The 26,913-nt window shown below is 52.6% G+C and overlaps 1 protein-coding gene across 3 annotated transcripts; it reads right to left on the bottom strand.

Annotated features, from left to right (window-relative positions):
* Nucleotides 1–2,334: 2,334 nt before the first annotated feature.
* UROS (uroporphyrinogen III synthase) lies at nt 2,335–26,673 on the bottom strand. 3 transcript variants are annotated; one of them, XM_070363566.1, is made up of 10 exons: nt 26,378–26,672; nt 18,229–18,317; nt 17,963–18,046; nt 16,364–16,460; nt 15,016–15,090; nt 12,941–13,015; nt 9,093–9,173; nt 8,177–8,262; nt 6,799–6,897; nt 2,335–3,083 (listed from the first exon to the last, which is right to left on the bottom strand). In XM_070363566.1, exons 1-10 carry the CDS (start codon nt 26,664–26,666, stop codon nt 2,949–2,951), a joined length of 1,110 nt encoding a protein of 369 aa, XP_070219667.1. In that variant the 5' UTR covers nt 26,667–26,672; the 3' UTR covers nt 2,335–2,948. The 3 variants fall into 3 exon arrangements, with proteins under 3 accessions (XP_070219667.1, XP_005902919.2, XP_070219668.1); XM_005902857.3 differs by having other exon boundaries at nt 26,444–26,672; XM_070363567.1 differs by lacking the exons at nt 2,335–3,083; nt 6,799–6,897 and adding an exon at nt 7,513–7,675 and having other exon boundaries at nt 26,378–26,673.
* Between the last annotated feature and the right edge of the window lie 240 nt (nt 26,674–26,913).

Raw genomic sequence — 26,913 nt, 5'->3', positions numbered from 1 at the left:
CTGACCCTCCCTGCTCCGTGGCAGCCTGCAGCTGCCCCCCCCTCACCCCGCCCGGCACTTTCTCCCCTTTGTCTCCCCATCTGCCTTCAGATGCCCGTCTCCCCTCCTCCTCCGTCGCTCAGCGCCCGTCTGACTCCCCCAGCTTCTAGGGTCCGCCAGGGACCGCACCCCCACCAGGTGCGATGGTTTTCAGATGTGCTTGCAGGTGGGACTCAGCTGGAGGGCTTCTAAACCGCCTGTGACTTAGGCCTTCCCCTAGGAAACAATTAAGTAGAAGCGGGTGAGGGGCGGGGAGCAGCTCCTTTTCAGAAGCACTGTGCGTGGTTCTGACATGCAGCCATGGTTCCTGATTCAGGGTCTCATCTATTTCACTTTGATGTTATAGAGAAAAACGTGTGTATAAGGCAGTGTTCTCTAAATTATTTTACTCAGTCTTCAGGGACAAGTGTTCAGTCTGTGCAGCCAACGCCAGGATCAGTCTTAGGACGCGCCCATCACCCTGCGAGTCCCCCTGGCCCGCACCCCAAGTCCCCCGGGTCTGCATCAAGTGCACATGGGCACATCCCTGACCCCAGTTGGTTAAGCCAGCCCTCCTGGGGCGCTCTGGTCCCCACGAGGCCCCCATTACATTCTGAGGTGTCTGCTGCTCATCCCAACTGGGACCTCGAGCTCAGACCAGCAAAACTGCAGGCTTCCCCATTCCCTGCCTATGGGGTTCACTGCCTTCGGCTGAAAAAGCCCTGGATTTCTGCCTGCCACGAGAACCGATGGCGGCAAAGCTGCTGATCCCCTCAGGGATGCACGGGGCAAGGTGCATCTCCAGGCCTGAGACCATTCCTGCTGGTCTGACCCAAAGAGCAGGTTTTCAAGCGTAATTTGCTTCTTGGGACTTCCCTGTGATCCAGTGGTTAAGAACCCGTCTTCCAATGCAAGGGATGTGGGCTTGATCCCGGGTTGGCAAACTAAAACCCCACATGCTGCAGAGCAATGAAGACCCAGCGCAGCCAAAATAAAAATGAGAAAATAAATATTTTTTTAAAAATTTAAAGAAGGAATAAATGCTTCTCAATTTGTTGCCTGACTCAGGTCAGTTTCCAGAACCCTGAAGTGGTTGTTGGTAGCAGTTTTGTCTAATTCTATCCTGGTTTCTATGAAAAGGCAGCTACCACCCCCCAGTACCCCCTCCCCTCCAAGCTCACTGTTCTGCACAAATTCACTTAGAAGTGAGCTGTGTACAGGGTTCCGCCCAGGTCACAACAGACTCCCTTCTGCCTCCTCCACTGTTCACACCTCTGGTCTCAGAGAGATTCTGAGGCCGTGGCAGTGGCGTCAATGCTCGAGAATATACAAAGAGGAGAAAAAATTAAGGGAAGGGAAACTCCGTTCACTGCACTTAGTAAGGTACTAAAGCAGACTCCTGTGGTTCAGCAATATTAAAAGGAGTTTTAGGTATAATTTTCAATTCTGCTTATAAACCTAAGAGCTTGTGCTTGCAACCCTGCCTTAGCTAAAAGTACAGAATCATTAAGAGACTTCTATAGCAACTGGACCTTGCTCTGTCCCCCAAGCATGTGATCTGAGGACCGCTGACCCAGTCCAGGCACTGTTGAGCCCACAGGACCGTCTTTTGTGGCACTGAGGCTGGGGCCTGGGACGCGGGACTCTTTCCCGCAGTGCTTGCACCTGGACAAACGTCTCCTTGAGCAACAAAATCCAAAGACACTATAAGGCTCTACAAACAACTGCACGCACGCACAGTTGGAGCAAATTACCGACAAGAAGATACAAAGGTGTCAGGAGCAAGAACAGGGTACTGCGCGTGCCCCCTACCCTGGACACCCCCACAGGGGCGGCAGGCCGCCTAAGCCCCCTCCAGCCTGACCCCTGGACGGACCTCCACCCTCATCCCACATAAGCAACCAGCTCATCCCCACCTCGGGGAGTGAGAAGGTGAAACTGTTACTTGTTTTTGCTCCCTCCTGTAGCCATCGGAGCCCCAGTAAAGCCTTGCCTGAATGTCTTGACTAGCCCTTGGTGGTGGTGTTGAGTTGCTAAGTCGTGTCTGACCCTTGCGACCCCATGGAGTGTAGCCCGCCAGGCTCCTCTGTCCATGGGATTCTCCAGGCAAGGATACTGGAGTGGGTTTCCATTCCTACTTCAGGGGATCTTCCCAACCCAGCGATGTAACCCACGTCTCCTGCATCTCCTGCATGGGTAGGAGGATTCTTTACCATTAGCCTCACCTGGGCAGCCCAGGGGTTCTTTTTCACAAGAGGATAAAACTCCTTCACACGTCAAACTTTATTCACCTGGGCAGCCCAGGGTTCTTTTTCACAAGAGGATAAAACTCCTTCACACGCAGCAAACTTTATTCACCTGGGCAGCCCAGGGGTTCTTTTTCACAAGAGGATAAAACTCCTTCACACGCAGCAAACTTTATTCACCTGGGCAGCCCAGAGGTTCTTTTTCACAAGAGGATAAAACTCCTTCACACGCAGCAAACTTTATTCACCTGAGCAGCCCAGAGGTTCTTTTTCACAAGAGGATAAAACTCCTTCACACGCAGCAAACTTTATCTCCACGCCAGGTCTGTCGGTTCTCAGCACGAGGGCGCATCTGCTTCTTCCCCAAACACAGCAAGTGACAGGGACACACGGTCAGCCCGAGTGCCCAGCGAGCTTTATTTGGCTTCCTTCCTGCCGCCGGAGGAGCCGTGTGCGCCGGGCAAGGGTCCGCGCTGGCCTCCCTGGGGGGGGCGCCAGGTGCCTGTGGGCCTGATGCCGGCCCCATGGCCTGTCCGGTCCTGGGTGCTGGGCGGGGGGCAGGGGGTGTTCTCCTCGGGCAGGAGGCAGAAGCATGAGGGCAGCAGCCTCCTGGGAGCCCCTGTCAATGCCTGGCTCCACACGGAGGCAGCAACCCAGCCAGGGGAGGGCGCCGGGGCCTCACACTCAGCACGCGTGGGGCTGGAGTGTCGTCCTGATGCCGGCGGCCAGGGCACGTGGCGTGGGGCTCTCTGCGGTGCAGCTCACGGGCAGGCCCTGTGCGGCCAGGGCTTGGGCTGTGGTGGGGCCGATGGCCACGAACTGCAGGGAGAAGAAGATAGAGGGGTCTCAGCGGAGCCGCAGGCCTCGGTGGGGGGTTGGAGGGGAAGCAGCAGGGCTGGGTGCAGGGCCCGTCAGGACATCCTGTTAGGACGACGTCTGGAATCGGTCAGGACCTCCGTGGTGGGAGCACAGAACAAAGCCTGGAAAGGGGCTCTCTGTGAGGCAGGGGTGGCAGCCGGGCCCCCCATGGAGGCAGAGCAGTCCAGACCGGGGCCCGGAGCCAGGGGGTCAGGTTCAAACGGCAGCTCCACAGGACAGTGGCCTCAGGGTGACCTACCCTCTGCGGGCCTCCGTCCCCACCTCCATGAAGCAGAAAGGTTAACAGCTTTGCTCATCCAGCTGCTCCAAGGGTTAGATGAGCAGCACGTGTGACCACTTGGCCTGGGCTTGGCACAGACCCACACCTGGTGCCCGTCGGTGGTCACAGGACCGTCGTTATCCTAGGTTAGAAGCTTCAGTGGCCTGGGCCACGTATTGCTGTGACTCTGGCCCCTGCCAGCTGTCATTGCAAATCACTTAGCCTTTCCGATCCTCAGTTTTCTCATCTGTAAAAGGGGCTCAATCACCCTGCCTCTCAGTGCTGGCTTGGGGCGGGGGCTGGGGGTGGGGGTGGTGAAATGGGAAGATTGACAGCTTCAGGCAGAGAGAAGGTGCTCATCCCACCCCACTCTGTGCTCACACCACCGACAGGGACCTGCCCAGGAGTGGTCTGTGACGGTGAGCCCCCTAAAGATGGCAGCCCCTGCCCGGCACCCCCATCCGCCCCTCCCCAGGCAGGCTGGCAGGAGAGAGAACGAGATACCGCCTTCGCACAGTCTTAGGAAGCGGTGGCCTGGTGCTCCTCCCCAGGGGTGTGTGGGGGGCAAGGAAGGAGGCTGCTCGCACAGAAGCTGGGGCTCTTGGAACCCCACACTCCCACCCCTTCCACAAAGCAGCTACCCCTTCAGAGACCTCCCTAAGGCAAAAAATTGAAGCTGGACCCCTACCTCACACCATGCACAAACATTAACTCAAAACGGATCAGAGACCTCAATGTCAGAGTTAAAACTGCAACAGAAAACACAGCAGTGAATCTTCATGACCGTGGACGAGGCAATGGTTTCTGAGACACACGATGAAAACCACAAGCAACAAAATAGAACACTGGTTGAAACAAACTTCTGTGCCTCAAAGACGGAGAAGGCAGTGGCACCCCACTCCAGTACTTTTGCCTGGAAAATCCCATGGACGGAGGAGCCTGGTAGGCTGCAGTCCATGGGGTCGTTAGAGTCAGACATAACTGAGCGACTTCACTTTCATTTTTCACTTTCATGCATTGGAGAAGGAAACGGCAACCCACTCCAGTGTTCTTGCCTGGAGAATCCCAGGGACGGGGAAGCCTGGTGGGCTGCCGTCTCTGGGGTCACACAGAGTCGGACACGACTGAAGTGACTTAGTAGTAGCAGTGCCTCAAAGAACACCATCAACACAGCAAAAAGACAACTCATGGAATGGGAAGAAGTTTGTGCAAATCATATATCTAATAAGGTACTTGCATCCAAAAAAAAAAAAAAACTCTTACAACTCAATAGCAAAAAGACAAATAACCTAGTTTAAAAGTGGCAAGGATGTGAACAGACGTTTCTCTTAAGAAGATATCAAAATGGTAAGACTCAGGGAACTCAAGTTGGTGCTCTGTGATAACCTAGAGGGGTGGGAAGGGGTGGGAGGTGGGAGAGATTAAAGAGGGAAGGGACAGGTGTACACATAAGGTGAATTCATGTTGATGCATGACAGAAATCAAACCAATATTGTAAAGATACATAAATATAAAAAAATTTTAAAAAAGGTATCAAAACGGTCATCCTGCCCATGAAAAGATGCTCAGCGTCTTTACTCATTAGGGAAATCCTAACCCAAACCACTAAGAAACTACTTCATACCCACTAGAATGACTATAATCATACAGACAAAAAAAAAAAAAAAGGCAAGAATATGGAGAAATTAGAATCCTCATATATTGCTGGTGGGACTGCAAAATGGTACAGCCACTTTGGAACAGTTTGGCAACTGTTCAGAATGTCAGACATAAAGTCACCATATGAGCTAGCAACTCTACTTAGGTATACACTCAAGAGAAATGAGAACACGTGTTCACACACACAAAAGCCTGTATTTAAATGCTCAGCTATTACTCATGATGGCTCAAAAGAGGACACAGTCCAAACGTCCATCAGCTGATGAATGGATAAATAAAAGGTGGTTTGTTCACAGATAGACTGTTGTGTGGTAACGCAGAAGAATGAAGAACCGATACATGACGACGTGGGTGAGCCCTGAGGCGATCAGGCTAAGTGAAACGAGCCAGGCACCACAGGCTGTATGCGGCGAGACTCCGTTTGTATGAGAAGTCCAGAGCGCAGGGAGATCCGCAGAGATGGGGAGAAGGCCAGTGGGGGCTGGGGGCTGGGGCGTGACTCTCACGGCACGCGGTCTCCTTCGTGGTACTAAAATGTTCCGGAACGAGAGGGTGATGGCGGCACAACTCTGTGAATGTACTAAACCCCTGAACTGTACACTTTAAAAGGTACATATTTAAGTCATAAAAAGCGAATTTCATGGTGTGTGAGTTATATCTCAATAAAGCTGCTTTTTTCTTAAAAAAAAATAAAAATAAAAAAAGAAAGAAAGAAACTCCCTGAAGTCGGGAACTGGCAAATAGAAAGCATAATTTCAGCAGAAGCAATCTGGTCACAAGATGACGTTTCCACGTGAGCCTTTTACTCCCCGACATGGGCTGGTCACAGGAGCGGGGAGTGTCTAGAGAGCTCTGCTGTCGGACTCACCACCAGGGGCCTGGCTGGACCCACGGAGCCCATGGGGCTGGACCCAGGCTGCGGACGGGGCCCCTGGAGCAGGGCAGCCCACTCCCCGCCGGGCCCCCAACAGCCCAGCGCTAAGGCCAGTGTTCCGTCTCTGGGCACCTGCCTGGGGCTGGGGTGGGAGTGGGGAACCAGTCTATAAGGCAGAGACAGTCCCAACACCCTGGTGTGCTGGGGCCTGTGCTGGGGGCTCCCAGTCACACCAGCAGCCCTTCCCCAGTCCCCCTCAGGCCCTTTAAAAGCATTCCCATTACAGGGCTGTGATTACTTGCCGACTCCTAAAGAGTACAAATGGAAATCCTTTGAGTTAAAAACCACGAAAAGGAGAAAGGATTTAGAATACATAATTTCAAGACAGATGGGAAACAAGGGGAAGCATGCTCATAACTGAGCCAGGCCTTGAGCTAAGGGCTTGACTTAATTCTTTCAATGAACCTATCAGGGAAGACCATGCACATGTCTACGAAGACCACAAAGGGATAATTGTCCTCACGCAGCACAGGCTCAGAGGTTAGGTAACTTGTGCAAGAGCACCAGCCAGGAAGCGGCACTGTGAGCTGTGCGCAGGGGCCTGGGAGTCCTGATGCCCGCGCTGCACAGCACGAGGACTTCTGGACCAGGGCTGGAACTCCCCGCGGTGGAAGTGCAGAGGCCCGACCCCTGGACCGCAGGGCGGTCCAGCCCTGCCTTTTCTCCAGAGCTGCCATCAGGGACTCTGCGAGGTCAGGAGTGCTTTGACTTCGCACGGAAATTCTAGGATAATTAGTAAAAGCTAAAACAAACAAACAAAAGAATCTGAAAGAAAAAGACCAAACGCCCACTGAATATCTTACCTTAATTTGGCCAATGCTGTCACCAGATAACTCTTGAATGTGCTTGAGACTGTGTGTCAGGCCAGAGGGACTAAAAAATGTGATACTGGCGGGAACACCCTGGAGAGGGGAGAACAGAGTCAGTCCCTTGCCAGGGACCAAGGACAAAGAGGCTCCCCAGCCGATCATCACCCCTGGAGCCCAGGGTGCACCCAGAGATGCTCCCCAGACGGTGACCACCCCTAGAGCCCAGGGTGCACCCTGGGACAGCCTGGGGGCACTCGCAGCAGGAGGGTCCCCACTGAGAGATGCTCCCCAGACGGTGACCACCCCTGGAGCCCAGGGTGCACACTGGGGGCATTCGCAGCAGGAGGGTCCCCACTGAGAGATGCTCCCCAGACGGTGACCACCCCTGGAGCCCAGGGTGCACACTGGGGGCATTCGCAGCAGGAGGGTCCTCACTGAGAGATGCTCCCCAGCTGGTCACCATCACTCCTGGAGCCTGGGACATCACTCCGGGACAGCCTGGGGGCATTCGCAGCAGAAGGGTTCCCACTGGTTTGGGTCCTGGGCTCCCTAGAGATGGAGCCCAGGTCGAGAACTGTTTAGAGGAGGTGGGGGAGGCTGGGTGCTGTTTCCTGGGCACTCTGCCGCCCTTGGGTCTGCGTCTGCCCAGCCAGAGGACACAGGCACCGGGGACCCAGCACCCAGGCGAGTGGACAGCACCTCCAGCTCCTGTGGCCAAAGAGCACTGATCAAGTCAGACAGCGGCGAGCCTGCTCCATGGCCCTCTCCGTGCCTTCTGGAGATGGAGCAGACAAATGGGCCCATTGGGCCTCTCTGCTCTGGTTGGTGCTAACGGGGCCTCTCAGGCCAGCAAGGCATTAGGAAGCCTGTCCTGGGGGAGGAAGGGGAGGCGTCTTATTGGGTGCAGACGTGGAAAGCTCCCATCAACCCCACAAGAGCCGAGCACTGTTCTGCCTGAAGCCTCCAAAGGTTCCCGCTGCCTCCCCAGCTCGACCCAGACCACGCCCCACCCCGCGGGCCCGCCTGGTGTGCACCTCGCCCCTCTCGGCCCCTGCCCTGCAGCCCCACCGCTGCCCCACAGCGAGGAACTGTGTCACGGCCACTGCTGACCCCGGGCTTTCTCAGTCTTGAATGCTACGCAGAGGGCTCTGTGTAAATTATCTCCTTTAACCCTTGAAAAACCTTACCAGATGGGTCTGTTCCTACTTCCCAGATACAGAGATGGAACCAAAAGATGGGACACTCCCCGCCCCCCACCGCAAGTCACAAGCTGCAGTGGACAGTAGAACCAGCGTCGGGAGGCTGGTGCCCCTCAACCCTGCCTGTGCCACCTGGGGGCCCCCGGCCAGAGCTCCCGGGAAGCGGCACGCACCTGCTGGGTGTAGTAGCTGGTGAGGTTCCCCTGGATTCCTGGGTGTGGAATAGTCTGGTAGACGGTTACACTCTCCAAGGGGATCCCTGGACACAATGGAGACCAGGAGACACACTTTACTGTGCCGGGAACGGACCACAGGGAACCGTTAGTAGAGGCCCCCCAGGGCCACACAAGTCTCCCGGAACAAGCGGCTGGGCACCGAGGGATGGGGGCTGGGCCGGCCCTCCGCACCCCACCCGATGCTGCGGAGCGGTCACACGGTGCAGGAGGCGGAGATGACAGGGAAGGACGGGGTCCCGAAGCCTCAGCCCCTCTTGGGACCACGGATTCCTTTTGTCCCCGCATCTATGTGAACTGTCCACAGGCCTGGCCCTGGCCACTCCCGCCATGGCTGCTGTCCGCTTGGACTCCCACCCTGCGGGCTGGAGGCAGACCGCATGGGGGTTTGTAAGCCTGGGGCGTCAGCGGCCATGAGCTTTCGGGGGCCCAGACAGCTCGGTCCCTGGCACCCGGGGATGGAGCCCAGGGTTGGAGTGGGAGCAGGTCTAGGTCAGCTGAGCTGCAGGCCGCCCCGTGCTTGATGAGATCGGCTCTCCCTGAAGACTGGCTTCCCCGTGTGCCTACCTGGGGGTCCCGACCACCCTACTGCCACCGCGGTCCTGGTGAGGGCTCTGGGCCCCCCGCCAGCCCCCAGCTGAGCTGAGCGGGTTGGTGGGGAGCGGATCTGAAGTAGGAAAGTGCCTGCACCCCGAACCTAACATGAGGGGCGCCCACCTCCCGGCCCAGTGGTCCAGCCAAGCCGTGCCCTCCCTCGAGGGCTCTGGGGTGACACTTTGTCACTGCGCAGGCGGGCTCTCGGGACCCCGGACAGGCCGGGGCAGGCATGGCCCAGAGGGCCAGTGCATTCAGTCACCTTTGTCCTTGAGCATTTTTGGCAGGATCTCTCTCTTGAGGGTTCCGCAGGGAAACAGAAGAGGCAGTGCCGAAGGCTCCCCTGCGAGTAAACAGGCGGGCGTTGTAGACAGGCCAGGGGTAACGTGTCAGGGGTGTGGGAGGCGCAGCCCCAAGCCCCGCCCTGGGTCAGGTCGGTTCCAGGACCGAGTGGAGGAAGCTCTCGGGGTCATGGTGGGGTGGGGGGCAGCATGTGGAACACTAACATCCACGCGTGCCTGGGGCTGTGGTACCCCCGCCTTCCGAAGCCCCTCCCACCCTGGTGGCCCCGGGCAGCGGTGAGCATGCAGAGCTGGGTCAGAGGTCAGGCCCAGTACTGGCCCCAGAGTAACAGTCTCTGCCTCCTGAGGGGACCGGCTGGGAGGGAAGTAGCTGGAACCTGGGCTCCACGGGCAGGCAGCAAATGGGAGCTGAGCGTGGATGATGGATGTGCAGCCGCCCCAGCAGAGACCAGCTGCAGGGCCACTTCTGTTATGGTGGGGATGGCAGCCGCCAGGCCAGGTGCCTCAGGGGCTGAGGGACGCTGGGGGGAGCCCAGCCTGCTCAGAACGGCCCTGCCTCCTCCCCCTGCGTACATCTCCGCTCTGGGAGAATCAGCTGGAGGCCTCTATTTGCAGAATTGTGGAGACACCATGGAGACAGAAGCTCCCAACAAAACCAATGGGCCGTCAGGTGTCAGAATCCTCCCCAAGAGTGGAGGCTTGATGGCAAACAGCCTGACAGCCTCCAGGGGAATGACGCCCACGGCCCCTCTCATCACCATGGAAACTGACGGCATCTCCCACCAGGGCACTGCTCGACCACACCACTCTTCCTCTTTGTCGTAAGATCACTTATGGAAAACAATGAATGAATGAATTTAAAAAATTCCGTTCTGGGATGAGCTCAGCTAAACAGGCCAGTGTGAAAGCTGGTTGAGTGTTCTGCAGAGGTGAGCGGTGAGGTCTCCCCGGGACGACAGGGAGCGACCAGGGCCTGGCAGGAGTCTAACCCCACACAGGATGGTGAACCTCGGGGCTCGGATGCTCTGCGCTCCTTTAACAGGAAGGGGGCCTGGCCTGCTGGGCAGAAGACGGCAGCTGTGCGGAAAGTCCTTGAGCGCGCGGTATGTGGCCGGGGCAGGGGCTTCAGTCTCTGCAGGCGATGCGGGTGATGAGAGGGAGTGTGTAAATGTCATTTCGCTGGAGGAGACGCATGTCTGTGAAACTCTAACGGCCTCCAGGTCTGTGCCCTCTCAGGCCTGTTAGCAGAGGGCACTTAACGGTGGATAATCAGGATGATGAGGCTGGGTGGGGGTGGGCGCACGAAGGAGAGCCCAAGAAGTGGACAGGTTGGCAGGAACAAACTGTCGGTCAGCTCAGCTGCAAGTCCAGGGGGACAGTTCAAATAACCTGAGTAACCAATCAACTATAATCCAGGGAGATTAAACATCAATAAATAACCCGCACAATGCCTGCCTCTGACGCCCTCCCCTCCTTCTCTTTCTCTCAGAAGACGCTGTTAAGAGTCATCTTCTACCTCTGACCACTTCACTCATCCTTTCTTTTCCGCCAGCAGGGTCACCCTGGGAGGGAAGACCTGTCCATCAGAACAAGAAACTACCAGACTCACCGAGGTGATGGCTTTAAGCGCTCTAACAGTGCCTGTCACAGAGTAAACAAGTGTTTCAGTCAAACAAACAAGCAGTGACTACGAACTGGCCTTTCTACTCCAAGCACTGGGAATGCCTTCTTGCCTTTTAAGATCAAGCTTCAGAGTGGACTTCCGAGAAAATCGTTAACATCTAGGCGAAACCAGGGGCAAGTCCTTATCAGTCAGGATGAGTTCTCATTTAGGTATGATTCTACTTGGGAACTGAAGGTTTGTTAGGACCCACAGGCGAACGGTGGTCGAGCCGTGGGGAGTCCGTCCTCCCGCTTGTCCCCTCAGAGCTCTGGGACCCTGGATGGTCCCGAGCCCCCCGGAGCTTCGACAAGCCTGCCAAACAGCACGCTGGGCGACCCTGGGGCACCCGGGCCGTCCCTGCGGTGCCCTGAGCCGAGAGGGGTGGCTGAGCTGTGGCCTGTGCTCCGTGTGACGGGGAAACACGTTTTTCGTTTTTTCACTTTGATTAATTTAAACAGGCACATGTGGCTCCCACAGAGGACCATAGTGGACGGTGGTGCAGAGGCGCCAGGGCCACGCTGACCACCCGGTAATGCCCAGCTCTCAACACCAGCGTGACAGTGATGCAGGAAACAGCAAATAAGATCATTCATAAAAGAAGAGTGGGGAAAGGAGAGTGAATGGGAACCTGCAAAATCCACTGTCTGCAGCCTGAGCGCCAGGAGGCCTGGCCCACGGGAAGGGGATGACCCAGGACTCTTGCAGGAGTGCCTCCCGGGGTCAACAGAAACACACAAGCCCGAGTCCTTCACCAACGGCACTGGCTCCTGACAGCAGGGCCCCCTAAGACTTCAGAAAGATCGAGACAGGCCAGCACCACCTGGAGAACAAATGTTCCAACACACTATGCCCACACAAAATGGCCCCGGAAGCCGTCCAAGTCCCCGGTTACGGTGTTGCCCTCCCTGCCCACCCGATGCCAACACCAGGGACACAGAAGACAAAACCCTCTCCTGGACAAACTCACAGCAACACCTTGGGCATCAGCAACCAACTGGCCCAGGGAAGTTCTAGAGAGGCCTGTACACCGTGGCCCCGGGTCAGAGCCCAGGGAAGCTCTAGAGCGGACCTGTACACCGCGGCCCCGGGTCAGAGCCCAGGGAAGTTCTAGAGAGGCTTGTACACCGCAGCCTCGGGTCAGAGCCCAGGGAAGTTCTAGAGAGGGCCTGTACACCACGGCCCCGGGTCAGAGCCCAGCACGTGGTCTACGGCCGCTCTCATGTTACGATGGGCAGAGGACGGGCCCGCACAGCCGCCTGCATCTGGTCCTCAAAGGACAGGCCCACAGCCCCTGACCTCGAGGGGCACAGCCCTGATCCCCTCAGTAACAGAAGGTGAGACACCATCCTTCACGTGGGTGTCTGATGTCATGCATCCGTTAGGGAGGGGTCAACATGACAAGGACACACGCTTATGTGAGCATCTGTGTGCAGCTGGAGCAGGCACGGCGGGGGGTCTGGGACACACAACTTGAGTGGGGGCTCCCCTACAGACACACTGAGCCTCTGTTCTTTCTCTTCGAGAGTTCTGCTCCAAACAGAACTCTCATGTCAGAAGCTGAGAATTTCATAACCAGTGCAAAGCCTAATCCCTACTGAAATACAAATCTCCCTAGAACCTGTGCCATTCTAAGTCTCAGCCCCTGTGCTGCCCAATGATGAGCTTATGAGGGAGCAGGGGGTGCTTTTTCACGGAGGAGTGGGCTTTGCGGGGGAGGGAATTCAGAGAAGGAAGAGGTTCCCACAAGGAAGGACAGGCGGGAGAGCTGGCAGACAGACAGACAGACAGACAGACAGTGCCCAGGAGCTCCTGCTGCCTCCACCCGCCCCTTACGACTCCCAGAAAATCCTGTTCCTGGTTTGTCTCCAACCCTTTCACTCTGTGTCAAGTTCGAGTTGTCTCCTTGGGTGGAGCAGGTGGAGGGCAGTGGGCTGAACCTCAGACCAGCACAGACGGAAGCAGATACAAGGCACCTGATATAAGACAGCAGCAGATGCAAGGCGCTGTGAACGCAGAGGGGCGCACACACTCAGACCAGCCGTGTCGTTACCAAGACAGCACCGAGGAGACAGCCCTCCCCCGAGGTGCTGGCTGGGAGGCCCCCCAACAGCAGCACCAGGCTTCACCGGGCCCTACTCTACTTACTGGAGCAAATGTATTCTGCAAGCTTTTCTGCGTTTCCACAGGTTTCTCCTTCTGTATGCAGGCCAATTCTATTCACTGGAAAACAACAACATCTATTTGTTTACATGGTTATTTAAGTCCTTTTGTTCCAGGGTCATTTTTTTAAAGGTGCAAAGACGAAGGCAGGTGCTTTACAAAGACATGGAGTGTCTCCCCTTGGAAGCTGATGTGGGAGGTGGGAGGAGGCATCGTGTACCTGAGAGGGAGCTGGGTCCCAGCCCGCGGCCCCCCCGCCCCCGCGGCCCCCAGACCTGTGGCTTTAGGTGATGCGGGGTCAAATGAGCAACTTACTCTCAAAAGGTTCAGGAAAAATTGAGTTCTTTGCCTTGTATTTGTACCTTTCCTATAAGTTCCCTCCAAAATAAAGATGTATATATAAAAGAGGAAACGACATCGCCACCACACAGGTCTGTCATCATTTAAATTGAACTCTTCCCCTCTTCGTGGACATTTGGGGTTTTTCACTTTTTTACATTATAAGCAGCACTACGATATAGTTGTGTATCCCAACCCCCCCCCACAAAGACTCTTGAGAGTCCCTTGGACTGCAAGGAGATCCAACCAGTCCATCCTAAAGGAGATCAGTCCTGAATATTCACTGGAAGGACTGATGCTGAAGCTGAAGCTCCAATACTTTGGCCACCTGATGCGAAAAACTGAGTCATCTGAAAAGGCCCTGATGCTGGGAAAGATTGAAGGCGGGAGGAGAAGGGGACAAGAGAGGATGGGATGGTTGGATGGCATCACCGACTCGATGGACATGAGTTTGAGTAAGCTCCAGGAGTTGGTGATGGACAGGGAAGCCTGGCGTGCTGCAGTCCATGGGGTCGCAAAGAGTTGGGCACGACTGAGCGACTGAATGATAAAAACATTTCTCCTATTTGGGATTACTACCGTTGGATAGATTACCAGAGAAGGGATTAGTGGGCCAAAAGGTACAAATAATTTGGCAAAGCCTTTGAATACATGGGGACCAAGTATTTCTCAAAACATGGGAACCGATTTTCAATGCCATTTAGCCATATCTGAATGTATTTATTTTACCACAGCCTTATCGGGATCATTATGTGGTTGACTAATTACTTGTTATAAACTGAGTAAGGAAAAGAATCTGTTTTAAACTGAACCACGGGGCTCCATGAACTAAGTCAGGTCAGTGGGGAAGGACATCTCCTGTTCCCCTCTCTTCTCTGCTCTCCACCACACTCACACCTCTGCTCGCTGGCTGCCCTGGGGGTGGGTTTTCCACACCCAGCAGTTCTCCGGCTCTCCGCTGGGTGTCTGACAACCTAACTCACGTCTGACGCTCTCTCCAAGGAGGCAGCGTCAGATCCCAAGGATGCGGGGCTCAGCCCCCCCGGATCACACTGCCCCCGCTTCAGACCTAGGTCATCGCTCGTGCTTCTGACAGACGGGCTCTGAGTCAGAGGGTCTCCTGGCCCACTCCTTGAGTTGGGTCACTTGCTAGAACAGCTCACAGAACTCAGGGAAAAGCTGTAATTTACTGTTGCTGGCTTCTTACGAAGGTATTTCAAAGGGTGTCAATGAACAGCCAGATGGAGGAGCTGCATCGGGCAGGGATGGTTCGGGGGGCCTGGGCCTCCCAGCTCCTCTGTGAAACTGCTCTTTGGATTTTTATGGCGGCTCCATTGCATGGGCACAATCGACTAAATCATTGGTCACTGGTCATTAATTCAACCTCTGGGCACCCCACCATCCTTCTCCCTGGAGGTGGGGGGCAGGGAGGGCAGGATCTGAAAGTTCCCACTGGAATCACGGGACTGGTTCCCATGGCAACTAGCCCCCAGTCTAAGGGCTTCCCAAAAGTCACCTCAGTGAAGTCAGCTCAGATGGAGTTGAAAGAGGTCTGTTATGAATAACAAAAGACACCTTTTTTTTTCTTATCACTTAGGAAATTCCAAGGGTTTTAGGAGGCCTGGGCCAGGAATAGGGATAAAGACCAAATATACATTTTTTATTATAATCACAATATCACAGTCATACTCTGGTGTTTTATTTGGGCCTTGACTGCTTACCTAGAGAAGCAGTAGCATTTCCCACCACATACACCGACTTAGCATTCCATTTTTCTTTCAGAGACTTTTTCCAGACTGTAAAACATGAAATTCGATGTGAGCTGCAAATACCACGGTGGCCGTTTGGACTGCTGCCTGTGGCTGTTTATTCATCCTAAAAAACTTGTGAGCAAGGCAAACTTTTAATGACCAGATATAAAGAAACAGCATCTCAAACTAAAATCCATTTTTATATTCTATTCCTAGTCTGCAGGCAAGTTTTTGAAAATCACTTTGGCCAAATGTGTCAGTATGCCTTGCCTGAAATATTAAGTAATTTCCACAGCTGGCACTAGAAGCATTTTAATGAATACTAGTAAACAAACATAATGAAGAATTAATTTGCTTGGTGATATTAAAATATAAAAATCTACCCTTTTTCCCTTGGCCACGCCATGAGACTTGTGGGATTTTGGCTCCCAGACCAGGGATTGAACCCATGGCCACAGCAGTGAAAGCACTGAGCCCTAACCACTGGACCACCGGGAATTCCCCCCAAATCTAGACTTTTAGAGAAAAAAGTTACTGCTCGTGAAAAAGAGGCGATTTAAATCTCTAATAAAGCAACTGCTGTTTACTCACTGTCCTACTCTTTGCGACCCCCTGGACTGCAGCGTGCCAGGCTCCTCTGTCCTTCACTCTTGCAATTTGCTCAAACTCACGTCCACTGAGTTGGTAATGCTATCTATCCACCCCGTCCTCCGCCGTCTGATACAACTGATTTTATCTGGGACATCAACCAAAGCAGTCAACAAACTGTCTTCTGAGATAGGAAGGCTCATTTATCCATTAGGTCAAAGTAGAGATGATACATTTCGGGTTAGGAACAAACACAATTTTATAGAGGACATTATCATTTTATGACAAAAGTAAACATTTTAAAATATGGGTTAAAGAAATACTGGAAAAAAAAGTGTCGTAAGGCCACTTGGCATTCAACACCCTTTTAGGAGATAAGGAAACACTAGTTTTTCCTTCCTAAGATCTGACACCCGTCTGGGCGTTTAGGAGGCAGCACGGTCCGGCTTCCTGGGGACTCGGCACCTCGAAGTGCTCGCTCCCATCAGAAGGCTCCCGGGTGACGCTATTCTGGGTAGGACACTAAGAAACAGCCTAGAAGAGGGAATCTCATCTCATCTTCCCTCCACAGGTAACACAGGCACAAAGGAACTCGGTACCTAAATACTTTTTGAACCAAAAGTCACTGCGCTGTTTCAAACGTGAGGTGCACCTCTTTCTAGACTGAGCATCACCGACGGGATAAACCAGAGTGACATCCAGAGGGATTCACAGCAGACCCCGCCCTCACCTTCAGCTTTAGTGTCTTTCTGCAAACACCGCTCCACGGCTTCCACTGCTCTGGGGCTGGTGAAAATGAGTCCCCCGTAACCTTCGGGATGAGACAGCTGCACACCAAACAACGGCAGAGGATTTTATATGATGGCCAAGTTCAACGCTGCCCAAGATTCAACATCTTCACAAAAGTAGTAGGCAAACTAAATCCATCCATCCATCCATCCTTCCATCCACTCAAGACAGGAGAGCCCACTATGTGCCTGGAACTACTCCAGGTCTTTAAGGTCACAAGGTAAATTCACAGCATTTCCCCCAAACAGCTCACGGTCTTGGGGAGGGACGGGTCGGTGTGATGCGGGGTGGCAGGCATAAGGGAGCAGAGGGGATGTGACTCAGCCTGGGCGTGGCTGGGGTGTAGGCAGGACCGCAGACTGGACCTGCATCCATAATAAACTGAATATTCAAGGAGCGATATCCATGCTGAAGCCCCGGTTTTTGAAGATAAAAATGGGGACAAAATCTACTGACCATGTATTCTGAGCAAGGTGGTGGGCTGTCTTACACACATTCCTGCACCGAACATGTGAAGGCACCCTGTGATGGGTGCAAAGATTTGATCGGATTAAGACACAGAGGCTTGTCGAGGATGAGGAAGCAGCCCAGGTGAGGGCCGGAGCTGCGATCTGAGCACGTGTCTCCACGGTGCCCAGGCCAGAGCACTCACTCAACACCACCAGAGCTTCAGAGCTCAGACACCCCCTCAGGAAACAGACTAGCTGGGGGTGATGGACAGGCTCCTGCTTGTAGCATTTTTCTGACCATCAGGGTCCTAGCAACGAGCTCAGATGATGAGCTCTGCTTCCGTTAAAGCTGCTTATGGGGGTCCCTTACATAGTCCTCACAGCACATAGTCAGGGCAGATGCCAACTGTTGAACGAATAATTCAACATTCAGCTCAAACGGAAGGGAGAAAGCAGACAGGTGCTCCGTGAGTGACAGGCAGACTCCAATATGCAGAGCATGGGGGCGGGGTGGGGAAGGGGGGAGCCCAGTGGACAGGGGTGGGCACACCCATCCCGTGAAGCCCCCAGCTCTTGGCCCACGTGTCCAGAACAGAGCCCCTGGGGAGGTTATCTGGTGGCAGGTGCACAGTGGTGGAGACTGCTGGGCACCAAATCTTTAGCTGGAACTGTTCCAACAGGGCTTCCCTGGGGCCGTCCCCAGCTGTAATGTATTACCCCAACCCCGGGGGCAGCAGCCCCAACCCTCCCTCCTATCTTCTGGGGGACCTGGCCAAGGTCCCTGGCCTGGGAAGAAACAACAGCTGTTGGGCTCTTTGCTGAGGTCAGGGGGTGTGGCCTGCAGGAGAGGAGGAAGGGGAAGGGTCTGCACCGCTGAGAGCAGGCAGGTGGGGCCTCGCCGCGGCCGCCTCTGAGAGGCTCGGGCTGAGGATCCAACAGCAGCTGAGACCTGGGGCAGGTGAGTTCACGTCGCCAGATGGTGAGACGAGTGCTCATCAACGGGTCCTTCCCACTCGGGCCGGGAAGGATGCCAGGGAAACCAAAGGTGTCTCATTGGAAAACGACGGTGCTCAGAGGCTGGCGAACCTTACCTTCTCCGACAGACTGGGGAGAGACAGAAACTCAAACGATAAAACAGGGATCAAAGTGGCTTCGAGCCCATATAATCCCAGCTCCTGCAAATAAAAGGATACAGCTTTGAGCTGGCAGGGGTTTTTTTGGAAAATAAGGAAAAGGGGCCTGTTTCACAATTTACACTGTGCCCACTCCTCAACTGTTAGCAGATCGCCCCACCCTTGATTGACTTCAACACAAGGCAGGGCCAGGCGTTCTGGGACTGGGTGTGCCAAGCACTTACCCTGACGTAGGGGTCCTGGCCACAGTCGTCCTCCTTGGGGTCTTTCAGCAAAAGAACCTTCATTATGGCCTGGCAGTCCTTACAGGGTGCTACGGGGCAGGGAAAGGGGATGTTAACTCGATTTCCAAGGCTCTTCCTGAGCAGGGTCAGTGGGCTGGGCGGGCGTGGGGCGCAGGTAATCAGCGGCAGCTTGGCTGGCCTCTCCCTCCCCCACAGTGACTTGGCATTTATGGGCTTGTTCCTTCTGAAGACCCTGTCACTGATAAGGCCCTCGGACAGCAGGCTGGCACTTGATATCACTTGAGAGACTCACAGAAGAGAAGTGATGCAAATTCTGGGTTGAATCAATAATAAATAAGAGAAATGAGTATCTTCTAAGGAAAGGAATAATTACTTCCATTTCTTGATAAATCTACTCAGTTGCTTATAAGCTCTTTAGGAAATGATTATATTGATTCTTCTCATATGTTTTACAATATGGTCAAGTACCATGAGATAATCTTTCAAAAATTTTTGAGAAACCTGGAAAAAAGCCTGTTGATATATATCAAAAGGCGTACATACTTTATACCCTTTCTTCCTATAGTTTCAGTTTTAGAATAAATTCTAAGATGATACTCATAAATATGTGCAAAGATTAACATAAAGGTGTTCATCCTGGTATTTTTTTTTTTTTTTAATTGACACAGAACATAGGGCAAGTTTAAGGTGTACAGTGTGATTTAATACATTTATACATTGTGACACAATTACCTCTGTAACACTGGCTAACATCTCTTCACTTCATAAAACTATCATTTCTCTTCTGTGGTAAGAGCAATTAAGATCTAGTCTCTTGGTAGCTTTGAAGTTGATAATACAATATTGTTGATTATAACCACCACGCTCTTCATTAGATCCTCAAAACTTAGCTGCAAGTTTGTATCCTGAAGGCAATGGCACCCCACTCCAGTACTCTTGCTTGGAAAATCCCATGGACAGAGGAGCCTGGTAGGCTGCAATCCATGGGGTCGCTAAGAGTCGGACACGACTGAGCGACTTCACTTTCACTTTTCACTTTCATGCATTGGAGAAGGAAATGGCAACCCACTCCAGTGTTCTTGCCTGGAGAATCCCAGGGATGGGGGAGCCTGGTGGGCTGCCGTCTACGGGGTCGCACAGAGTTGGACACGACTGAAGCGACTTAGCATTAGCATTAGCATTATGCTTTATAATTGCAAATACTTAGAAACAATGTAAATGTCCAACAAGGAGAGAATGGCTAAATAAATCATGGTACAAGTCTACAAAAAAAATCACTAAAATACTCATAAACAACTTACTACACGGGTTATTTACTCACAAAATAGTGTTAAGTTTAAAAAGGCAGGATACAGAATTACGTAACATGTGTGATCTTACAGATTTTATATACACATAGACATGAAAGAATATTCTTTGCTGCTAGGCTAGGGTGATTATTTTCTCCTCTATCTCTTTCTGTATCATCCAATTTTATTTTTACAATAAACATTAAATTCCTCTTGTATCAAAGGAGGAAAAAGCACATTATAACCACCCAAAGGTCTCAAAACAAAAGCCACCGAAGACCTGCAGAACAAACTCTGCTGGAAACGCAGATTACATCCCGCAAGTAGCATTAGACTAGCAATTACTTAATTAATATACAGTGGTTGATAACAGTCAAAGAGAGTATATTGTTTGGAGCAGAAGTGTGTTAACGCTGGGAGCCATTACTAATAAATAATCACTGAACATATTTCTGGAAACTTATAACATCTATGGGACATCTTAGGAAACTCTGGCTCCAAATGAATTGCTTTGTATCTAAGCACCCAATCCTGGGTGAACTAATAATTATGAAGCCAAGTTCAATTACTGCTGCTTTCCAGCACTTAGCTGGAGAGCGGGGGGACTTGGGGAGAGAGGCAGCAGCATCGTGTGTATCATTTCCTGAAATTACTCACCACGCGTCTAACACAGAAACCAGAATTCCCCCTTTCCAGGATGCTCACTCTTAGGTGCCAACTTGGCCGGGCTCGTTTTCCCCATTTATTCAGAAATGCTAACCTAGGTGTTGCTGGGCAGGTACTCTAGAGAGGTGATCCACGCACCATTCGTTGGCTTTTAGTAAAAGAGGTGATCCTAGGTCACCAGGGAGGGCCTGCTTCAGTCACTAGGAAGGCCTAAAGGGCAGAACTGAGGTTTCCTCGAGGAAGAAGGTAATTCCGCTGTGGCCGCAGCTGCAGGTAGTGCCCGAGCCTGCCCTTCCCGTCGGCTTGCACCGTGGATTCCAGCCTTTCCTCGCCAGCCCCCACAGCTGTGTAAGGCAATTCCTTGCACCTAGTCTCCTGATTATATCCCCTACTGTTCTCTCTGTTGAACCCTGGCTGACACACCTCCCAATCTGGGGGTTCAGGGATGTATGCCGCTAGGTGGCAGGAGAAGTGAGTGACAGAAGATGAGATGGTTGGATGGCATCACTGACTCGATGGATGTGAGTGTGAGCAAACTCCGGGAGAGTGAAGCACAGGGAAGCCTGGGGTGCTGCAGAGTCGCACATGATTAGTGACTGAACAACAGAAAGGGGCCTGGGGCTTCCCCAGGGAAGAAGGCAGGCGTGACTCAAGTGCAAGGACCAGGGAGACTCTGGTTCACTGAGAAAGGGGGATCTACCGGATCCCCAGATATCCATTCCTCCCTGGCAGACAGGAGCCCTTCATAACGTTGGGCACATGGATGCCCGGGACAAATACGTGCAGATGGATATGGTCAGGTGAGGAGGTGCTGGTCCAGAGGATGGAAGTTGAAGTGATGCATACACTTCTGGTCCCACCTGGACAGGAAGTGCCGTTCCTGCCCTTCCCTTCCTGCCTCCCTGCGGGGTGGAGGATGGATGGCGTTGGCCAGTAAGAGCTGCAGGGTCCTGCCTGGGGGCGATGCAAGGAGCAGGACCTCTTTGCATGGCAGAGCCACCAGTCAGCCAGAGTGTTTACATCAGAGGAAAGAAATGTTCTCTTCTGTTCCAGCCAATGTTATCGGTTCTCTGTTAGAGCAGTGGGACCCACATCCTCACCCATGCAGAGCCCAGAATGCTTCCTGGAGGACCCGATGTTCCTGGAGGATCATGTTCAGACTGGAGGCTGCACAGGTTCAAGCCTGAGGGGTGGGGAGAGGCCTGGGGCGGCTGGAGTGTGCAGGGGAGAGTGGGGAGATGGCCTCGCCTGGCCCTGTTAGGGAGTCTGGACTTAGCAGCAATGGAGATGTCTTGTTGATGGATGTACTGTCCTGCTTGCTCCTTCTCTTCCCTTTTCTCTCTGGGGCAACATAAGGAGGGGAGTGCAGGGTCACCGAACAAGCACAGGGCTAAGGGCCAAGGGAGTCAGGTTCTGGTCCCAGCCTGACTGGCCACGACATGATCTTGTTTTCGCCCCTGTTAAATGGGAATACCCTCTGCCCTCCCAAGGCACGGAGTGACTCAAAGGAGATAATGAATGACAGCTACCCAGCTGTTGTTATGTAGTCACTAAATCATGCTTGACTCTTCTGTGACCCCATGGACGGTAGCCCGCCAGGCTCCTCATTTCCTTCTTCAGGGGATCTTCCTGGCCCAGGGATTGAACCTGAGTCTCCTGCATTAGCATATGGATTCTGTATCACTGGGCCGCCTGGGAAGCCTTAGTTGGATAATAAAAACATGTGAGAGCAAACCAAATCTATTCACTGCAAATAAGGAAAATATTTCTTCTGGGTTCTACTCTGTGGTTCTCTCGGGTAATAAAACCGACGCCTTCTGGATAATGACTGCTTAGAAATTCCATGAGATGGGCTGCAGGACTTGAAAAATAAAAATAAAATACTGCCCTTGGCCCTTCTCTGCCATTGCTCTAAGCATCTCTAAGGCAGAACTAAGAGGAGCCACCGTTGAAGCTTCTCGGCCACCCCAGAACCCCTATCACCAAGTTCACCGAGAGACAGATCAACAGACACGTGCACTCAGTCATGCCAACACTCTGCTACTCTTCTTAGTAAATGAAGGTTTAAAGCTGAGACTGTGCAGAGAATCGATTCTCCTCCACATCTACCCTCTCACAGCTGACAGGTACCAGTCACTGAACTACTGGGCAAATCCAGCCCAGGGCTGAATCCAAGGCTCAAAGAAAGGTCCACAGACCCTGTCTCAACAAGGGAGGGGGTGGGATGTCCCTGCTGGGCCAGTGGTTAAGGATCAACGAGAAGCCTGTGCACCACAGCTAGAGGAAGCCTGTGCGCAGCAATGAAGATCCAGAGCAGCCATCAATAAATAAAGTTTAAAACAAACATTTTTTTTTTCAGTTGACACCTGTTACCTGCATTGCAGCAACAGGAGGAAGCCTGGAACAGGAAGGGGAGAATGGGGTCTTCTCAGGCTTTTATGCAAGAAGGTTTGTATGTGAGTCACTTCGGACTTTGGCAAGAGGCCTGGTGGTGTGGGAGAATCTTGTGCCAGAGGGGCTGAAGCCTGGGTTCTGGTCTTCGCTGTTCTCTTGGTCTCTGTTCTTGAATCTGTGAAATAGGTCTGGGCCTCTGAACCAATGGCTTCCCTGGGGCACTTTCTTCCCCATAGTAGACGCTCAGCAAATATTTGTTCACATTGTGGGAAAACAACGCTTTAGGTTTACTCAGCAATTTTTGGAGCATGGGGAATGGCCACTTTTCCTTAAAGAGACAGGGAATTGACTTGATTAAGGCCTCTTTGCTGGTAAGAGAGCCACGTCTCAAATCCATACTTTTAACCCATGTTCTGCTGCTTTGAGTATTAGCAAGAAAAGCAGCTGCCCTTTTATCTGGCACTTACATGTGTAATTTATGGGGCTAAGCATCTTACAGGCAAGATCTCAATCCTCATTTAAACCAGCAAGGAAGGGAGATTATTCCTTTTTTACAGAAGAGGAAACTAAAGCTCTGAAGGTTTGAGTAATGTGCTCAGGCTGCACAGCACAGTAGTTGGCAGAGGTAATAATAAAATGTAACCCAGGTCTGGAGCCCAGGCCCGGTCTCCCAAGCATATGCTACCAGCTCTCTGCTCCTTTAGGATAAACTCCAGACTCCATTATACAGAGTGGAGCATTAATAAGTCAGAAAGAGGAAAACAAATATCAAATATTAACGCATGTATGTGGAATCCAGAGAAATGGTACGATGAACCTATTTCCAGGGCGGGAAGAGAGACACAGATGTAGGAAACAGACGTGGACTCGGGGGGAAGGGAGGGTGGGATGAACCGGGAGACTGCGATTCACATACATACATTACCATGTGTAAAACACGCAGCTAGTGAGAGGCTGCTGTAAGCCCTGTGATGACCCAGAGGGGTGGGGTGGTGGTGGGGGAGGGGGTTCGAGGGAGGCTCAGAAGGGAGGGGATATATGTATGCATATAGCTGACTCATGCTGTTGTACAGCAGAAACACAATATTGTAAAGCAATTATATTCCAGTAAAAAAAAAAAAAAAAGATAAATTCTGAGTTGAGCTGAAGGTGAGCCAGTGGGTTGGCAATCTAGTCCCTGACTGAGTGAAGTTCCCCAGGGTCAGTACTGGACTTTCTTGAAGGACAAAAACCATGGGTAGTCCATTTATTCACATTCACTGCTCCAACTCACACTCTGACCATGAGCTCAACACTGGGGACTAATCCCAAGGCACAAAGAAAGGCTTTTCCCCTCTCAGATGGGAACACCAGACCACCTGACCTGCCTCTCGAGAAACCTATATGCAGGTCAGGAAGCAACAGTTAGAACTGGACATGGAACAACAGACTGGTTCCAAATAGGAAAAGGAGTACGTCAAGGCTATATATTGTCACCCTGCTTATTTAACTTATATACAGAGTACATCATGAGAAACGCTGGACTGGAAGAAGCACAAGCTGCAATCAAGATTGCCGAGAGAAATAGCAATAACCTCAGATATGCAGATGACACCACCCTTATGGCAGAAAGTGAAGAGGAACTAAAAAGGCTCTTGATGAGAGTGAAAGAAGAGAGTGAAAGAGTTGGCTTAAAACTCAGCATTCAGAAAATGAAGATCATGGCATTTGGTCCCATCACTTCATGTGAAATAGATGGGGAAACAGTGGAAACACTGTCAGACTTTATTTTTTTGGGCTCCCAAATCACTGCAGATGGTGATTGCAGCCATGAAATTAAAAGACGCTTATTCCTTGGAAGAAAAGTTATGTCCAACCTAGATAGCATATTGAAAAGCAGAGACATTACTTTGCCAACAAAGGTCCATCTAGTCAAGGCTATGGTTTTTCCTGTGGTCACGTATGGATGCTAGAGTTGGACTGTGAAGAAAGCTGAGCGCCGAAGAATTGATGCTTTTGAACTGTGGTGTTGGAGAAGACTCCTGAGAGTCCCTTGGACTGCAAGGAGATCCAACCAGTCCATTCTGAAGGAGATCAGTCCTGGGTGTTCTTTGGAAGGAATGATGCTAAAGCTGAAACTCCAGTACTTTGGCCACCTCATGTGAAGAGTTGACTCATTGGAAAAGACTCTGATGCTGGGAGGGATTGGGGGCAGGAGGAAAAGGGGATGACAGAGGATGAGATGGCTGGATGGCATCATCGACTCGATGGATATGAGTTTGAGTGAACTCTGGGAGTTGGTGATGGACAGGGAGGCCTGGCATGCTGCGACTCATGGGGTTGCAAAGAGTCGGACATGACTGAGCAACTGAACTGAACTGAACTGAACTTATTAAAGTACTACATGCTTATTGAGGAAAATTTGCAAAGTACAAAACAGTATGTTCCTCAAGACATTAAAAATAGAATTCCTGTGATCAAACTGTGGTGGAGAAGAGTCTTGAGAGTTCTTGGACTACAAGACCAAACCAGTAAATCCTAAATGAAATCAACCCTCAATATTCACTGGAAGGACTGATGCTTAAGCTGAAGCTCTATTACTTTGGCCACCTGATGCGAAGAGCCAACTCACTGGAAAAGACCCTGTTGCCGGGAAAGATCAAGGGCCAGAGGCGAAGGGGGCAACAGAGTCAGGGACAGCTCATTCCTTTTTTGCAATCGCACTTCCCACCTACTCTGCTCATTTTACAGAAAGAAAAAGGAAAACTACAGACCTCGCTCTCAGAAAGCTGATGTCTTCTCTAGTGACTTTTTCCCCCCAAATAACATTAACAGGCTGCAGACTGGCAGTCTGCGGGATAAATCCGCCTGGTAGATGACTTATTTGGCACAAGTTTTACAAATCACGTTTTCTGGTAAAAGTCCAGCACTCTCCACGTTCTCTTGCAAAGTGAGAACTGAGAACACTGGCCGACTTTTCCACTTGGCCACAACTTGCAGAGCTGCTGGGTACACACTGTCTAGTTTACCACAGTCCTCTCCACTGTGTTTTCTCAAAATGGGCTCAGGTCTGTCCTTTAGATAACCCCACAGGCCCTGAAAGTGTTAATCGCTCAGTCATGTCCGGCTTTTTTAGACCCAATGGATTATAGCCTGCTAGGCTCCTCTATTCATGGGATTTTTCAGGCAAAAATACTGCAGTGGATTGTTATTTCCTACTCCAGGGGATCTTGCCGACCCCAGGGATCAAATCCAGGTCTAGTGCGTAGAAGGGAGATCCTTTACTGTCTGAGCCCCCAGGAAAGCCCTAAGTGAAAGTGTCAGTCCCTCAGTCGTGTCTGACTTTTTGAGACCCCATGGGCCAGGATCCTCTGTCCATAGAATTCTCCAGGCAAGAATACTGTAATGGGTACTCCTTTCCTTCTCCAGGGGGACGTTCCCTACCCAGGGATCCAACCTAAGTCTCCTGCATTGCAAGCCTGGCTTGCTGCAGTCCATGGGGGTCCCCGAGTTGGACGCAACTTAGCGACTGAACCAACAACTTGCCCTAAAGCCGATGAGGTTGATGCGTGATTTTAAAGAAACCTTCAGATCAAGAAATGCGCTTAAGGACAGTGGGCTAAGGGCAGGTATCAGGATCGCATTCACTGATTACGGACAAGGCTGTGCCACCGACTGTGCTGGGCAACGCCTGCCGGATTGGGGCATCTGCTCTGGTCCCGCGACCTTCTTTCCCTTCGGGGACCGCGCACCACGGCCCAGCGCCCACCCAGGCCAGCAGCGACCTAAGGGGTGCTTACGGCGGGTCCCCGTGCGTCCGCGGAAGTCTTGTGTCTTCGCCGGTACCGTGCACAAGCGACACCTACCTGGCGGGGCTGGCGAGGCGCTGGGCAAGAGCCCACGCCGGGGCGGACTCTCAAGGTTTCCGCCTGCAGGCTGCCCGGCTGCTACGCTCAGCGCAGACCCGAGGGCGGCCCCCTTACCACGTGGCCAGCGTTGCCACGACGACAGTCCAAGCCCCCGCCCAGAGTTACTGGTCACCTGTACCCGCGGTGGGGGATCCAGGGGCCGGCGCCGAAGCTCGCGCATGCGCACTGACACCCAGGCGACCTATTGAGATGGGTCAAACCACTGCACAAAGTGGGGGGGCCGGTGGTGAGGAGAGCCTTGGAAAGACGAGCCGCTCAATGGAAGGAGGAAGAAAAGGCCAAGATAGGACCCCCCCAAGTTGGACTTGACTTTCGGATTTCACGGCTGTGGGTCACGCCGGCTCCGCGCCGAGGGTCTTCGTGCCCTCCTACCCGCCCCACCTCGGCTTGAATGGGTGGATCCGGAA

The sequence above is a fragment of the Bos mutus genome, chromosome 26, assembly GCF_027580195.1.
Source record: "Bos mutus isolate GX-2022 chromosome 26, NWIPB_WYAK_1.1, whole genome shotgun sequence".
NCBI classification, from domain to species: Eukaryota; Metazoa; Chordata; class Mammalia; order Artiodactyla; family Bovidae; genus Bos; species Bos mutus.
Note: the sequence above shows the minus strand (reverse complement) of the source record. Positions and strands in the feature narration are given on the sequence as shown.

Bases quoted from the DNA above. Each gene is read 5' to 3' on its own strand.
- UROS (XM_070363566.1), bottom strand. From the start codon at position 26,666: ATGCGCGAGCTTCGGCGCCGGCCCCTGGATCCCCCACCGCGGGTACAG. The intron at 15,091-16,363 runs GTGAGGGCGGGG...CATGTTTTACAG, and splicing joins GAAAGACACTAAAGCTGAAG to TCTGGAAAAAGTCTCTGAAA. The intron at 3,084-6,798 runs GTAAGATATTCA...TTCTCCCTGCAG, and splicing joins ACAGCATTGGCCAAATTAAG to TTCGTGGCCATCGGCCCCAC.